The 16261-nt window shown below is 64.0% G+C and overlaps 1 protein-coding gene across 4 annotated transcripts; it reads right to left on the reverse strand.

The window, feature by feature from the left end:
- Positions 1-7808: 7808 nt before the first annotated feature.
- On the reverse strand, positions 7809-13777 carry KAZALD1 (Kazal type serine peptidase inhibitor domain 1). Of its 4 annotated transcripts, none has more exons than XM_083844734.1 (6): positions 13710-13777; positions 13067-13226; positions 10767-11367; positions 9822-9982; positions 8893-9040; positions 7809-8754 (listed from the first exon to the last, which is right to left on the reverse strand). In XM_083844734.1, exons 3-6 carry the CDS (start codon positions 11266-11268, stop codon positions 8669-8671), a joined length of 897 nt encoding a protein of 298 aa, XP_083700860.1. In that variant the 5' UTR covers positions 11269-11367; positions 13067-13226; positions 13710-13777; the 3' UTR covers positions 7809-8668. The 4 variants fall into 4 exon arrangements, with proteins under 4 accessions (XP_083700860.1, XP_083700862.1, XP_083700861.1 ...); XM_083844736.1 differs by having other exon boundaries at positions 13067-13221; positions 13710-13766; XM_083844735.1 differs by lacking the exon at positions 13710-13777 and adding an exon at positions 13529-13647.
- Positions 13778-16261: the final 2484 nt, after the last annotated feature.

The raw sequence follows: 16261 nt of genomic DNA on the forward strand, positions 1-16261 counted from the left end.
AGCCCCGTCCCTTTCCCTTTCTTCTCCGCTCGCCAGCACGCGCGGGCGCGAGGCTCCCGCCGCCGTGGGGATGACCCGGGCTGTCAAAGCATCCTCGGGGCTGCGGGGAATAGCATCATCAGGTAAACCCCTGCTACCCGCAGCAGAAAAAAAAGGAAAAAAAAGAGAAAAAAAAACAAAAACAAAAACAACAGAGGCCAAAGCAGACACTAAGTAAGACATATTAATGTACTAAAGACTTAATGAAGTTTGGGGGGGGGGTGGCGGGGATGGAGGGGAAAGTGCTTACTTTATTAGTTTATGGCCGATTAATGGGAACGGTCATTACAGTGATGGAGATGGATTGCTCCCATCAAACCCAAGCACCAGCCCCTTTTGGAAGGTAGAGGGGTGCCGGCGCTGGCGCCACTCCACGTGGCCGGGCATGGGGAGGAAGGTGCTGGGGAGGGGGTGAGAGGGGCTCGGGGGGCTGCAAGGTGCTGGGGGGGTCGGAGGATGCCATGGGAGCGAATGAAGGGGGTTGAGGTGGTAACGGGAAAGGAGACCCCATGGCAGCAGGTAGCCCGGGGGGGTTCTCAGGGCCCCCAAAAAGTGCTCAGGCCCAGCGGGAGAGCATCCTGCACGTGTCAGCACCAGCTCTCAGCCAGGGAGGGCGCAGGACGGACAGACGGACAGGCCAGGAGCTCGGCTCCATGGGTGGTGAGCGGTGGGACTCCAGGCAAGGTCTTCAGGACTTGGAGATCACTTGGTTCCCTGCAGAACCCCATTAGATACCTGCTCCAAGCCCCCGTGGCAATGGCCCAGTGGTCCCCAGGCGCCTCGTGATAATGAGAATTACCCAATAACTCCCCAACCACTAATTGGCAGTTACCTGCCAGCCCCCCGGGGCAGGCTGGTGGCTCTCATCCGCCGTGAGCTGCGCCACCAAATGCCACTTTAGGGCCAGGGGGATAACCACAGCAGGGTCTGCATGTTACCTGGTGGGCCGGCTGCTTTCTCATCCACTTGGTGGACAATCCTAAGGCAGCTCGGCCTCCAGACCCCCTCAGTGCCACCAAGGGGCCGAGGGACTGTCCCCATCCCAAACAGTTCCACGGCGAGGGAAGGATGCTCGGCTGCACGCCGGCATCGAGCAGCACCGCCGCTCCCAGCACCCGGCAGACTCGCAGCCTTTCATCATTCCCGAGTGATGAATAACCAGCCTAATGAACGGAGGGAAACTCGATTAGCGCCGAACACCCATGTGCTTAAACCGGGGCTGATTAAACCCCCATCTGTGCAGGGAGCGAGCCCCGCCGCCGCTCGGAAGCGAGGGAGCTGGCAGCACTCGTGGACACATCAGGTGTTTAGGGGAATTTTTTCCCCTCTGTCCCTCTTGTAAAGTACCCCAGGAAAGCTGAACTGGAAAGTTTTGGAGCTCGTTTTGCCAGGCACTGGGCATTCCTGAGCTGGCTGACCCATTCCCAAAGGATGCTGTTGCAGCTACAGGAGGGAAGCTGTACAAGACTTAGAGACATTTCTGCTCCATGCCTCAGCTGGGGAAAATCAGTCTCACCCTCCGTGCCTCAGTTTCCCCATCTCCCACTGACACAAGCAGCAGCTGCTTAAATGCAGAAGCTCACTGGGATGGGCTTGGTGCTTCCCTGGCCATGCCAAGCCCCTTGGGATCAGCACGACCCAAAGTTTGGCTGCCAAGCACTTTTGGCGTTGATTTTCTCTCGTGCTCGTACAAGATGGAGCCGCAACACCTGCTGGCCGGGCATCAGTATGTAGGAAAGCGCAGCCACTGCTCTGATTGACGGCCCCAGCGATCCTACAGCTCACGCTTCTCACCAGAACTGAGCAAACTGCCCAGAAACCAGGCCCTGGAGGTTTTTTCCCCAGTTTCTCTGCAAAGGAATGAGGCAGCACTGTACCCAGAGCTGAGGGGATCAGTCTGTGCTTGTGCTGGGCTCATAGCGTTTGGAAAAATGATCGTTGTCTTGCATCTTGGTGGAGTTTGGCTGCTTGTGCTGCTTTAACTGCTGGGCTCATTTGCTACCAGGTCCGGAGCAGAGACCCAGGGGATGCTCGGCATCATGCTCACACCAGGACCCTGATGCCACCTCCCAGTCTGGCGCAGCACCTCGGGACAGCCTGGGAGCCCCGAGCCCTTCTCCCCAGCTCAGATCAGTGCTGAAGAAACTTCCCTGTCCAGGACGAGGTCCTGGCGCCTCTCCGATTCTTCTCCTCCTTCCCCAGCCCAGCGTGCAGCAGTGCTGGAATTAGGACAAGGTCCAGCTGCCGGTGTCACAGCTGTGTCACCCCAGCTCTGCGCTGAGACAGAGACGTATGTGGGGCTCAGCTTCTGCCAGGGCTGCCAAAAAAGCACACAGAGGTCAGCACGCCGACCTGCGCCCCCAAATCTCCTCCAACAAGGGCTGTGCTGCGAGACCCCAGCCCGAGCACCCCGCATGGACCCCAAATGAGCCGCGTGCCAGCGGCTCCTCCACCGCAGTGACAGCCTCAGGTGTCCCAGCCCAGCCACATCGCCTCCTACACGCGCTGCCCGGCGCTGGAGCAGCAATAAAAGTGTCAGGGCCGTCTCCTCGTGCATCAGCAGACCGCAGCATTTCGGGAGCGGCCTGCGCAGAGGTTAATTATTGCTTCCCTCTCTTCCCCTCGCGCTCCCAGTTTAAGATGGATCTGACTGTCAGGAGGGGTGACAGATGAAGACAAAGCACAGGTACGGCTCCCATGAACTCTGCGCCCGCCTGCAGCATCCCGCAGCAGCTGGGAGCGGGGCTGGGGGAGGCAGAGGAGGGGGCGAGTCGAAAAAGCAGCAGCCCTGCCAGCGCTGGAGCAGAGATGTTGGGCTGGGAGAAGGGGAATTGCAGCTCCACACGGCCCTCTCTGATGGGAGAGGGGGCTTTTTTTTTTTTTTTCCCCCCTTCCTTACCTGTAAAGGGTGGGAGGTTGCAGCTTCGTACACTCATGTGGTGTCGGTGGAGGAATTTTGCCAAGCATCGAGGACTGAGGTTGAGCACAAAAAAGGGGGCGCACAGACAAAAACCTTCTGCTCCACGGAGGTCCCATTGCTGCAAGTACGGGCATGCATTCAAGCATCTCTCCCCTGAGATTCGGCACAAGAAAAGCTCTTGCGGGTCACTGGAACCCTGTTTTTGAGAGCAGGCCCAAGCCCCTTTTGGGTGGAAGGAGGATTTGAGGAGCTGTTTGTGAGCAGTCCCAGCAGCGTGACAGCACCCGGCTCTCAGCACCCCTCCTCCGTGCGCAGGGCTGGATCAAAATCCATCGCTTCCCTCCCCGGCCAGGAGCCTCGGGGCCAGCACGAAGCCCCCAAAGCACCCGGGGTGGGGGAGATCGCAGGGTTCCCCGTCCCCAGAGGGTTTGGATCTTGTCCCGTGCCGGGAGCTAAGGGACGAAATGCCAGTATCGATGGTTTTCACCTCTGGGGAAAGGCTTCGGTGGCCGATCCCCCTGGGAAGGCCTGAGCCCAGCCGTTCCCAAATAGCGCGCTTCCTTCCCAGGCTTTCCGGCCGTTTCAGCCTCGTTTGATGCCATTTAGCCGCAGCCACTGAAGGAAACATCACTTCAAATTAAACCAAAGGGGAGCACTTCAGCTGGACAACTTTGAAGTCGGAGGTTTTGATAAAAGCCCGCATTTCCTCCCCCTCCTCGTCTTTGTTTTCCTCCCCAAATGGGGAGCTCTGGCCTGGCTGCTCCAGCCCAGCCCGGGTAAAGGCTGCGGCTGTCCCCTGGGGAATCACATCGCATCTCCAGGACCCAGCCCTGCTTTGGTACCCGCAGCTGAACCCGTGCCTGAGCCCCCCCAGCCCCAGCGAGCCCCCGAGGTGCCCAGGGGTGGGGGCCAGCCTCCTGCACCCCCCTCCCTTCACCACCCTGGGGACCTGCGGGGAGGGCTTGGAGCGCGTCCCCTCCCCATAAACCAGCTAAACGAGGCGAGACAATTAAATGTGCGGTTTGATGGCTGCCTGGCAGAGCAGGAGCCTCTCTCTCTTTTAATAAAAGGCCTCTTTCTCGGAGTCGCTCAGGCTGCAGCGAGGGCTGGAGCGCGGCAGCCCTTCACATTTAATTAAACAGCCCGTCCGAGCCTGCCCGCCGCCGCTCCAGCTCCGTACTGCTGGAGATGCTCCGAGGACGGGCAAAATGTCCCTGCCTGACCCCCCCCCCCCCAGACCCCCTGCCCGTGCCCCGAGCATCCCCCTCTGCCCAGGGACGGGGACCCCAGCCCGGCTTCCGCCAGCTCTGCTCCTCGTCAGGAGGCAGAGGGGAAGCGCCCCGCTCCTGCCCGGGGATAAGGGAGATGGATAAGGGCAGGGGGCAGAGGGGAGCCCCGGGCAGCTGCTGGCTGTTTCGGTGAGCACTTGCTGTGCCGGGACCTGCGGTTTAACCCTTCCGTCCCCACCGCCAGGGCAAGGTGGTGGTGGGAGAGAGATGGAGTTTGGGGTGACTCTTGAGGCCGGGGGGACACCGTCCGAAGGTGATTGGCGTTTCGGGTCCTCCTCCCGTGTTTGAAATGAGCCCTGCTGAGCTGGGATCAGCACTGCTTGATTCTGGCTCCTCCATCCTCCGGCAGCGAGCACGGAGCTGCCCGTCCTCCTTCCCAAAAAGCTTGCAGGCTGCTGCTCCCGTCCTGCAAAACCCATCAGCTGCAGGATTGCTGCATGTTATATATGGACACGGGGCTCCGATCCATCAGCTGTGCTCCCAGGACACCCCAGGTCAGGGGATGTGAATTTTTGGGGTGTTCACTAGTACCCAGGATTTGCAGCTCCCCACGGGGCTGTCCCATGCCCCCTCTGGCATCCCACACTCCCAAACCAGCCAAGCCCGGGCAGGAGGTTGATGCCGCAGCCCGGGAGGCTGCTGAGGGGTGCGAGCACTCTCCAGCCTGCGTGGGCTCGGGGGCTGCTCTGCAGAAGCCCCATCACTCACAATTTGAGGCCTGCCAAGCCAGAGGCACGGTAATTGCAAGCCAGATCCCCCCCACTTCCGAAGCCGCGCGCTCCGGCAGGGACCAGGCACAGAGGCTCCCATTTCCTCCTGCCTCCGGCTGTTACGGAGCAGAGAAGTGACAGAGAGCAGCCCCGGGGCAGAAAACGCCCGCGAGGAGAGACAGCAACCAGCTCCGCGATAAGGCAGGTCCCTGCTGAGCACCCCCTCGCTGCTGAGATAACCCCAAAAGGAGGAGCCCCCCCCGTCCTCGGGCTGGTGGCACACAGACGGTCACCTCGAGGGGACGGTGGGACACCACGTCCCTCCCCTGCACCCAGGTCCAGCTCACCCAGGTGCTGCCCCACGCACAGCCCTGCCAGCACTTCAGATAAGCCGGGGGAAGGAGGCTGCCTGCTGGGCTTTATCTGGCTGGAAACCCCCCCCGAGATAGGGGCTGCTGGGGGAGCCGCAGGTGCCCCACTCCATGGCTCTGCGCTGGGACAAACCCCACAGCCTTCAGGGGAAAGGGGCTTGTTGCTAATACAGCAGTAAATGAGCTGGCACGCAGGGAGCAGCCTCTCCAAACTCCATTTCTATGGGGGAACAGTGCAGGCAGCCTCTGCACCACCTCTTCTGGTTACTGCAGGAGCAGGCACTGCGATTTCCCAGGGCCCACCCCAAGCAGAAGGGATGCTGCTGGGATGCAGGACCAAGGAGGGGAGGTAAGAAAGCCACATCCCTCAACCCTAGGGGAGAAAGATGGAAATATCAGCAAAGGGAGCTTGGCAAGCCCGCAGCAGGGACAGTGAGAGGGCTGTGCCACTCCCCAGGAGCTGCCACTTGCCACCAGCCCTCAAGCAGCCCCCCGATGCTCCCTGCAGCCCCCATTACGCACAGCCCCATGGCCCCAGCAGGCTCACAGCCCCCTCTGCCTGCTTTTAAACCGCCCCAATGGATCAGGGCAGGGCTGCCCAGGTGGATCTGCATTAGGTCCAGGCAGCATTTTGTGCCTTACCCCTGCCCACTGCTGTGCTGTGCCCTGCCCAGTGTCACCACGGTCCCATCTCGGAGCCCCCGGGGCCAGCCCTGCTGTCCCCCCCCAGCCAGCACCCCCTGCTCGCCGTGCCTGAGCCAGGGACCTGGCGCTTTTATTAAACTCCTCGCTTCCTGTTTTAAGCTTAATAATAAATTGCATGTCACATTACGGCGCTGTTTATTAAAACCCATTGGCGTGGGCTCCGCTCTGCGGCGGCATTTGAATTATTGAAAGCAACCCCCCGCGGAGACCTATTTGCTGCAAACGCAGGAGGATTTATTTCCATTTTATTTATCAGACGGCGTAAGTGCTGCGGGGAGGCAGGGAAGGGGTCTTGCTCCTTTCTCTCTCCCCAAGCCAGCGCGGAGATGTGCCGTGCCGAGGGCACGAGGGACGCAGGGGTCCCCAAGGACGGGGACGGGCTGGGGACAGAGGTCGGGGTGCAGGTGGCCGCCCCTGCTGAGCCCTCGGTGGCTCCGTGCCTCAGTTTACCCGCTCCCAAGCAGGGCCGGAGCGCCGGGAGGCCCGGCCGGGGACCGTGGTGGCGCGTTGGTGGCTTTGCCAGGAGGTGGCACTGTTCGGCGACACGGAGGCGACGAGGGGCCGGGCTGGGGCGGCTGGCGACACCCTGAGCCCGGGGGAGGACGGCACCGGCTCCGGGCCTTGGGGGGATGCGGGAGGCTCGGGGAGATGCGGGAGGCTCGGGGATGTAAGTTTGGGGCAAGCGCTGGGGGGTCAGGCCGTGAGCTGGGGAGGGGGACACGCCGGTGCCATCCAAGGATCACCCTGGTGGCATCCAGGGACAGCCACCGCGCACCTCCGCAGCCTCCTGGCCGGCACTGGGATGCTCTGGGGACCTGGATGTGTCCCCACACCAGCTCTGGGACAAGCCAGGAGCAGGGGCCAAACCACCCCAAAAAGCAGGGCAGCCAGCCCTGTCCCCACGCTGCCACCAGGCGCAGCTCAGCCAAGTCCCCAGGACCCCCTCCAGGTGCCCGGAGCCGAGCACCGTCCCCACGCAGACCCTGGGGGAGGCACTCACGCAGCCCGTGTCAGAGCTGACCGAACGCTTCCCGAGGCAACAAATAACCTCAATTAGGCTCCCTGGCAGTGACCGATTCCAGCCACGCAGCGATATTGGCTCCTTTAATTTTTAAGGGGCTGGGAGTGGGCACGGGGGACACCAGCCCCCTCGCCTTGCAAGGAACAGAGCCCCAGCACCATCCTGCAGCCTCTCTGCCCCATGGATGGGGTCCAGCCCATCCATCCCCCGGCCAGCCCGGTGTGTCCCAGGCCCGTGTGGCATCGGGCAGGGCTGGCCGGGGTAGGATTGGTACGGGAGCCTGGCCGGGGGCCAGCCCGGGAGCCCAGCGAGCGGCTCGGAGCCATGGGATGCTCTCGGGTTTCCCCGCGGCAGCCGCAGCCCCAGCATGGCCCCGTTCCACCGAACACTTACACAAAGGGGGAGGGGGTGAGGAGCGATGGAAGTGCCCCAGTTTCTCCAAAAAAAAGCAGGTTTTGCACCTAAAAAGAGGCAGAAATAAAAACCAAGAATGGAAAAATCACGCTGCCTGAGGACGCACCAGGCAGTGAAAGCAGCCCAGGAGGAAGGAGCATGTCCTTTCTCCCAGTTTTGTGGGGTTCCCCATCACGGAAAGGGCCCCAGGGCCACGGCAGAGGTGTGGGGACCTGGTGGGGACAGTGACAGGGCCAGGAGCCGCCGCCAGAGGGGCCGGGGAGGCGCAGCAGCGCTGCTGGCTGCGGCACGGGGCTGGCCCAGCCTCACCGGCTGCAGGAATTTCGGGCTGCTGCCAACTCCAGACAAATCCCTTTTATTTGCTTGTTCAGGTTTTGATGCTGTAATTGCATCGTCCGAGCCAGCTCTCGAGAGAAAGAGGAAGGGAAAGAAAAGAAGAAAGGGAAGGAGAGCAGCGTACAAACCCAGAGCAGCCGGGCTGGTCGCATCCTGCCTGGGGACCGGCCAGCTCCTTCCTCGAGGAGCTGGCTCCTGGCCTCGGCTCCAGACCTCCCTGCAGCTGGGAGGAGGGAAGGGGCTGGGGACGGGTGGTGGCAGGGGTAGGACCCGAGGAGCTGGGGGTGCAGAGGGCCAGCTGGATCCCCACCATACAGGGGACCCCCCCAGGACGACCCCTGTGGGTGCAGGACGCTCGCTGCCCTGGGTCAGCTCTGCTCCGTGCACGTGTTCACCAGCACCCACCGAAACGTCCAAACACAGAGCTGCTTGGAAGGGAAGGGACAAAGTCAGTCTGAAAAGGCCAAAAGTGTTTCTGGCCACGTCGGCGTTCAGGCCAGCATTGTCCGGGGAGGGGAAGATAGTGGTGAAAACCACAAGTGTCTGGTTTCCTCAAATCACTACTTTTCTGGTTAAAAATGAAACGGGAAGGAAGGGTGTTTCAGCAGCAAGCTCCTAGGTGCTGGGGCGAAGCCTGGCTGTCCCTACCCAGGGGATGCAGACGGGCCTGGGGACGACACAAGTGTCACCGCCATGTCCCGGCCCCCTGCACCACCCCAAAAAAAAGAGGCTGCGGTGCCAGGACTGCTCAGAGAAGGAGGTTTGGTTTGGGGGTGTTTGCTCCGGAGCCATCCCAACCCCCAGGGATGGGCACCATAGGATGAGGTGGCACCCCCGTGGGGTGAGCACTGCCCATTGCTGGGCTAGTAGTAGTCCTCCTCGCTGTCCCCGTAGTCCTCGGGCACCATGCGAGGCTTCGGCAGGGACGAGCCCGTCAGGTTGAGCTGGTCTGAAACGGCAGCACAGGGACGGCGTGACATTGCCCCCCTCCAGCACCAAACCACGCCGCTGGCTGTGCCCAGTATCCCAAATGTCCCCTCCCGCATCCCCCCCGGGACCTCACGGGGACAGGGGGACGGGTGCTCACCCGGCGTGAAGACGGTCAGGCTGGCGAACGCCACCACCTCCCCGACCTTGTTCCTGGCAAAGCAGCGGTAGGTGCCCTCGTCTGTCACCCGCACGCCCTGGATCTGCAGCCAGCCGGTCACTTCGTACCTCTGGGGACCGCCTCTGAACTGCGAGGGGGGGGACGGTGGTGAGCCCTGGGGCGAGGGAAGTCCCAGCGGGGTGCCCCACCTGGCTGTGGGGAGCGGGGTGCATGCCAGGAAAAGTCTTTTCCCCCCATTAAGTAAGGTTTTGGGGGTGGGCGCAGCCCCCTGGATGGGAGAGGCAGCTCTCCACGGGCAGAGCGGCGTGCTGCAAGCCCGGCAGGGATGGCTCAGAGGGGCCCCGAGCTCCCTGGCGCCAACTGGGCTATTTTTTGTTTGTCCCCAGCACGAAACAACCTCCTCCGGCCCCAGCTGGGCTGCAGCTGTTTGCAGGCTGCTATTGCCATGTGGTGGCCGGGGCTGGAGAGCTGAGGCTCCCTCGGCCGGGCAGGGCCCTCAGCCAGACCCCTGCAGCAGGGCACGGGGGTCAGAAAGGCGCAGGAGAGCAGCACCTACAGCCGTGGTGGGTGCTCCCCACCACGATCCCCCCCCTCATCAGTGCCCGGCTGCGCTGCACGGCCCCGTGCCGCTGCCCACACCCTGTAACGGCCGGGTATGGCCTGGCTGGGTGCCGTGGGGCTTGCTCCGTGCTATATTTGGGATCAACCACGGGCAGGATGCCGGCAGGGTGACCAGAGGATGAGCAGGGCTGATCCCCTCATCCAGCCCCACCGGCAGACACGGAGCGAAGGCAGCAGGCAGGGCGAGCCGAAGGCAGCTCCCTGCTGCAGCGCTCTGCAGGTGCTACAGAACCAGCAGGAGATCGGAAACTACAAGAGGCATTTGCAGGAGAGGGGAGCGCGCCCACCTGGACAGAGATGTGGGGGTCATCTCCCGGCAGCAGCATCTCGGTGCCGTCCTTCCTCCACTCGATGGAGGCCATGGGGTAGGCGAAGACCTCGCAGCCAAAGATGACGTCCTGGCCGGTGACGTTCCAGGCGTCGTAGGGAGGGGAGGTGATCTGGGGCTCTGGGGGACACAGAGGAGCCAGGAGAGCCGAGCTAGGAGCATTTGGCTTGGGTAGCGATGCCAGGACCCTCCCCCACAGCCCCTCTCCAAGCCCATCCACGCAGAGCATCGCTGCGCCCCAGGGCGCTGTCCCTCCTCCCAGCCAGGGCTGGGGGCCACCCCCAGCTCCCCACAAACCCACGGTTGTTGCAGCCCCTCCTGCACCTCAGAGCTCCCCAGGACACAGCCTTCACATCCCCTGTCCCCTTCAGGTCCCCTGTCCTGGCCACAATCCCCCCACCTACCCCAGGAATGCCCCGGCTCTTATGGGCGCCCAAGAACATGCTCGCAGAGCAAAAACTCAGGGACAAGACAAGCTACAGAAAATGAAACCAGCCCTGACACCCCCTTGGGCTGTGGCAACCGGTGCCACGGGGCTGCCCACAGGTTGTCCCCCATCCCTTAGCCACACTCTGGGTTTCAACGTGCAGATGGAAATGGCGCAGCAAACCGACCCGGCCCAGCTTTCTGCATGCAAGCAGAGGCCAGGGCGAAGGAGCCGCGCTTCTGGGGAGTTTCTTGGCACCAGCCGCGCTCCAGCCGCACGGTGCCGCGGCCAAGAGCTCGCTAACGATGCCCTGGATCTCCCCCAGCCGCCTCAGCAGCGCTCAGCCTCCCGTAAATCCCGCGCAGACTTGGCAAAGCCTCTCCCAAAGCTCTCCACATGCCGTGCCCGGAGCAGGAAGACCCCAGGGTGAAAGACTTAACCCAGCCCCCTTATCCCACCGCTCCCCTCAGGTGCTACCTGCCTCGCAGGGACCCTCGTGGGCCACGGTGAGGTTGGCATCGGGATGGGCGCGGGCGGCCTCCAGGAAGCGGCAGAGCTGGGGGTAGGTCCTGCCGTCGGAGCCGCAGAGGGCTCGGTGCGAGAGGCAGGCGCACTGGGGCTCGGGCACCTCACCGTGCCGCAGGTCGCCGGCGTCCAGCCGGCACTCCAGGTGCTCCCCGCACTTGCCGTAGAAGTGGTTGGTGTTGTCCAGGTCGCAGATCTGCCCCTCCAGGTTGGCGCACTCCCAGCAGCAGTCGCAGGCGTCCCGCACCGTGCCGGCCAGGCACCCGCGCGGCTCCGGGCACTCGTCCGGCCGGCACTCGGCGCAACCTTCCCCTTCCTCCAGCAGCCGCTGCCAGCCCCGCTGCAGGTAGTCGGCGGTGCTGGGGAAAGCCTGGCCCAGCTGGAGCCAAGCCCAGTGTGCGGAGAGCAAGGAAAGCACCAGGCAGGAGGAGCTCAGGGGCTTGGCCTCAGGCATCCTCGCGGCGGCTCCCCGAGCACGGTGCCACCATCACTTGGACGGGGACCTCCGGCACAGCTCCGGCCTCCCGGGTTAGAGCCGAGCTGCCATCGTGGCCTGCCAGGAGGGAGAACATGTTTTAGGGGCACGGAGAATGCGCCCCAGCCCCCTGGACAGCACAGCAGGACATGCAGGGGGGGCTCTTCCCACCCTGCAGCTCCCCACCTCCCACCAGGCTCCTAAGCCAGCTCCCACCCCAAAACGTGACACCACACAGTCCCTTCTTTCTCCCCAAATGGGGCTGCTGACCCCACACCCAGCTTCACCCTATTTTCCTTGCAGGTACAGCCCAGCCTGCTCTGACCCCACCAGGGCCCAGGCACCCAAGAGGCTGCTCCACGTCGCCCTGGCAGCTTCGTGCCCTGCTCCTCTCGGGAAGCTGCTGTGGAGCCGGGCGCCCCTTTCCTTTCCCCACCTCTCTGCAGGAGTCACGAGGCTTTTTTTCCCCTCCGTCACTGCCCGGACGAGCGCAGTGGAGCGGCTGATCCAGCAGACAAGGGGCTCTTTCCGTGCTGGAGGCAGCCAGCCGAGAGGAGCCGAGCCAGGAGGATGCTCCCGCTCGCTCCTGGCTTTTGTCCCCCCCCCTCTCCTTGCCATGACCCCTCTCTGCCCTCACCTCCCACCCTGTATCTCAGCCGAGCAGGGGCTCATCCCCCTCAAAAAGCTTTACGACCCCCCCCCCCGAGCTATCACATTGATGGCTGAGCACGGGGGAACTCAGTGCACGAGTGGGCAGCCTGCACGGCGCAGTGGGGTCCCTGTCCCCAAACAGGGGGGCTGATCGGCCCCCAGGCTTCCCACCTCTGCTGTGAGCCAGCCCCTCGAGTCTCCCCCAAACAAGGACTGCAGCCCCCTCCCCAGCCCCCTGTTTGTCCCCATTAACCCCCCCCCCCGGCTTACAGAAGGGACAACAAACCTCATCCCACAGCATTCACCAAAAAGTTCACCGGAGCCCCCCCCCGCTGCCTAGCCCCCAACCCTCTGCCTGCACAGAGAAAAGCCCCAACCCCGAGCGGCCACGGCAGCTGGGGCCAGGAAAAGGGGGGGGGGACCGGCCAGGATGCAAAGCCACCCCCCCCGCTCCCCAAATCCCCCCAGGACCTCCCTTTCCCGACCCCAAGCCGTCACTTACCAGAGGCTCCGGTGCGCAATGGCTTCGTGCGCCCAGCCCCGCGACAGCCCCGCTGCCACCGGCCGTGATGTCAGCGCCACGCCAGTCCCCACGCCCCCCCGACGGGCCCCCGTCCCAGCCCCGGACAGGCCCCGGGCTGGCGGCCACCCCTTCCCTGCCGGGACCCGCCGTGCTGCGGCAGGACCCCCCGTTACCGGCGTTACCCCCCTGGTGCCACGGCCGGGACCCCCCACCTGTGGGATGCTGTCCCCGGGGGGGGGACTTCATGGGGGTCCGTGGGGAGACGTGAGCGAAATCAGATTGGCACGGCCAGGGCAGGGAGCAGAAGCATCCCACGGGCTGTAATTCGGGCAGCTGGACGCCTGCTGTAATTAAACAGGGGGGGGTGATTCCCGGGGGGATGCCCGTGACACCCCCACCTAGCCATGGAGCGGGCACAGAGAGGACACGAGTGGTGGCATTACCTTGGTTGGGCCCCCCCGAGCCCCAGGGGTGCACAGCCCCCCTGCACGGGGCTGCAGGGCCCCCCTGCCTCAGTTTCCCCTGCTCTGAATTTGGGGGGGGGGGGGACGGGGGACACCCAGCACCTTCCCGAGCAGGGAAAACACAGTGCTGAGCACAAACCCGCTGCGCGTTCGCGTCCTGCTCCGCCACCGTGCTGGGGGGGCTGCAGCCCCCTCCCCTTCTCCAGGCGAGGAATTTGTGGGATTTGCTTCCACGGCGAGTCTCAGGCGAAGCAAAGCCGTCCCGGGACCCCTCGGAGGATCTGGTTTCCTTCACTGCGCTGAAAAAAAATGAAATAAAAAAAATCTGCTTTTGCTTTCCAAAACCCCGCTGCAAATCCATTCCAGGCTCCGGAGCTTTCGCTCAGGGCACGTTGCGAATCCGGCCCCGGCTAATGATGGAAAATCCACGGGGCTTCAGCCCCCCAAAACCCGCCCTTGCTGGCAAAAATCCCCCTCCAGCCGCCTGTCACGGAGGGGGGGTCCTGCTGGCTCTGCCTTCGGCCGCTCTCTGCTCCCCCTTAGTGGCCCCCAGCCCCGTGGCTCGGGGCCAAGCCCCCCCAGCTCCTCTGGCCCGGCCCACCCGTGCTGCAGGTTTTTTGGCAACCCCAGCAGCTGGGGCTTTAGGGGGTCCTGGAGACTGCCTGGGGAGCAGGGGAGAGCTGGGGGGGCTGAGGAACCCCTTTAGGCACCCCCAGAGCCACAGTCCTGGGGGGAAACATCATCCGCATCCTCAGGCAACCCCATGCCAAGCGCTGCCTTGCCTGCCCCTAAAAGCTGCTGGGCTCAGAAACAAGATGGAGCTACAGCCCCGGCAGGTAATTAAACCTCCTGCTTAACGAGGCTGTTGAACGTGCTAATAAATAGCAGCAGCTCTGAATTAGGGGTGGAAGCTCTAACCTGTGCTTAACGAGGAGCTGTATTCCATCACGCCCCACTTCAATCAGCGTGCCCCCTGGCGCGGCGCACCCCAGGGCTCCCGTCCCCATTATTTCCCCTAGTGATTGTCCCATATATCCACAGATGCCCCCCCCCGGGCCGTGGCACCCCTTCTGGCTGTGCCGTGGGGACGTGGCCCCATCCTGCTCGCTGCCTGTCCCGGGGTGCCCCGGTCCTGCCCCGGCCCCGGGCCGACGTCCCAGGCGATCCCAGGGGGGGGCTGAGGCTGACGAAAATCCCACCCTGGAAACGAAGCCGTGGGCCAAATGACTCAGGGTTGTGTCAGTTTTGGCAAGGAGGCGCCGGGGCGGGAACAGGGGCACGTGTCTGCTGCCGGGGGTGCTGGCCGTGGGGCAGGGAGCGCCCCCGGAGCCGTGAGGGTCCGGCTATTAATAACCCAAATCTCCCTTTTTTTGGCTCAAACCCACCTCTGCCCCCCCTTTTTTTTTTTTTTTCCTGCCATTCAGAGCAGCTTGAATCCAGCCAGCTGACCCTAGAGCCACGCATCCCCCGATGGGTCCCAACCACGTCCCGTGGGTCCCCTACGGGGACAAGGCACGGGCAAGTCCCCCTGCCCCATGTGCCAGGCGGGACCCGCGCCATAAAACAGCCGGGCTCAGGTTTCCCGGGGCTTCTCCGGAACAAATTCCTCCCCAGAACGAGCCCGTCAGCAAATTCTTGGGGAAGCGGTTGCAGCTGCGCGCAGGAGGGATGGGGGCTTCGCAGGGGGGGGACCGGGAGCGGTGGCCAGGTGGCGAGGGACACTCCGGTCCCCGGGCACTCAGCGGTCTCCGTCACCTCTGTGGGGTTTTTGGGGCACCCGGCTCCTTCTGGGGGGCTGCGGGGACCCCCCCCCTTCTGTATGGCATCCCCACGCCGGCTTCGACACCTTGGGGCGGGGGCAGCCCCCACATGCCAAGGTCCCCCCCCTGCACCCCTGACCCCAGGAATGGGGCAAGCAGGAGCTCGGCCAGGCTCTGGGATTTTTTGGGGGACAGCCCCATGGCAGGGTGTTTTGGACAGGAGGCCGTTCTTCGCCACCCCACTCCCATGCAAGTGGCATCGCCCGTGGTTGTGCCCCCCCCCCAGCCTGGTGCTGATGGCCTCCCTGCCACCTCTGTCCCCCCCCCCCCCGGCACCGAGGTCACCTCCACGCCTCCCACCAGGACCATTTTTGGGGACCCGAGCTGGGAACCCTGCCCCTACGTGGCCGTGGGGTGCCCTGTCCCCTACACCCTGCAGCTGGGGTGGGGGGGGGGCGTCCCCATTTTGGGCTTGGCGGCCCAGAGATGTAACCCTGCGCTCAGCCTTTGATCCCCCTAAATGTCCCCCCCCCCCCCCGGTGGGTCCTGGGGGGGGGGTGACACTGCCCGGGGGGGGACAGGCAGCAGGCTCTGGGGTCTCTGCTGCCACCTCCAGGGCGCTGCTGGCCTCGTCCCCATGCCACGACACCCTGTCCCCACACCCGAGCCCTGTCCCTGCAGGTCCTCGCCCCCCACCCCCCCCACCCCTTCCCCAAAACCACCCTGGGGACCCCACGGCAACTTCGTGTCCCCCTCCAAGGGGGGGGGCTGGGGACCCTGTAGGGGTTTGGGGACCTGCCCAGGCGGTGTGACCCCACTGCGACAGCGTGCCCCTTGTCCCCCTGCCTCGCCCCAGGTGCCTTGGGGACCCCCCCCCCACGCCATGGGACCGTGCCAAGGGGCCGTCCGGGTGGCTCCGTGTGCCGGGACCCCCAGCGCCAGCGGGGCTGGGGCGAAGGTGACCCGCACCCGGCCGGGACCCCGATACCCCCACCCTGGGGACCCTGAGCGGGGAGGGGGGAGGCCTGCGAGCGGGCTGCCCGTTTCCAGGCGTCATTAAAGAGCAATTAGCTGGAAATTAAGCTGAGAACAAGTATTGATTAGCTCATTAAGGCTGGGGGAGCCGGCTGGGGCAGGAGGGATCGCTGCCGCTCGCCCTCATTATGGGCAAGGTTAAAGCCTGTGGTCGGGCAGCTCATTAAAAATGCCAGGGACCAATCGATGTCCCCCCCCCCCCGGCACCCCCAGTGTCCCAGGGACGTGTGGCTGCTCCTTCTCAGGGACTGGCCTGCCACCTTTGGGCTGGGCCAGCTCGGGAAGGGCCCCCAGTGTCCCCCAGGGTGGCAGCGGTGGGGACGTGGGGACAGATGTGAGATGTCAGGCACCCTGCGCAGGGCTCTGTGCCACCCTGCCCCACGGCCTGGGGGGGGGATTGGGGTGAGCCCGGCCCTGTAAGTGCCCTCCCCAGCCCCATCTGAGCCCCTGCACGCAGGAGCTGTCCCTGCACAGGTGTGGGGGGGGAGAGGTGTCGTCATTATTTTTGTTTTCCTCGCACCGCCCTGCAAATATATTGT

This window comes from Anser anser (assembly GCF_964211835.1).
Source record: "Anser anser genome assembly, chromosome: 7".
NCBI classification, from domain to species: domain Eukaryota; kingdom Metazoa; phylum Chordata; class Aves; order Anseriformes; family Anatidae; genus Anser; species Anser anser.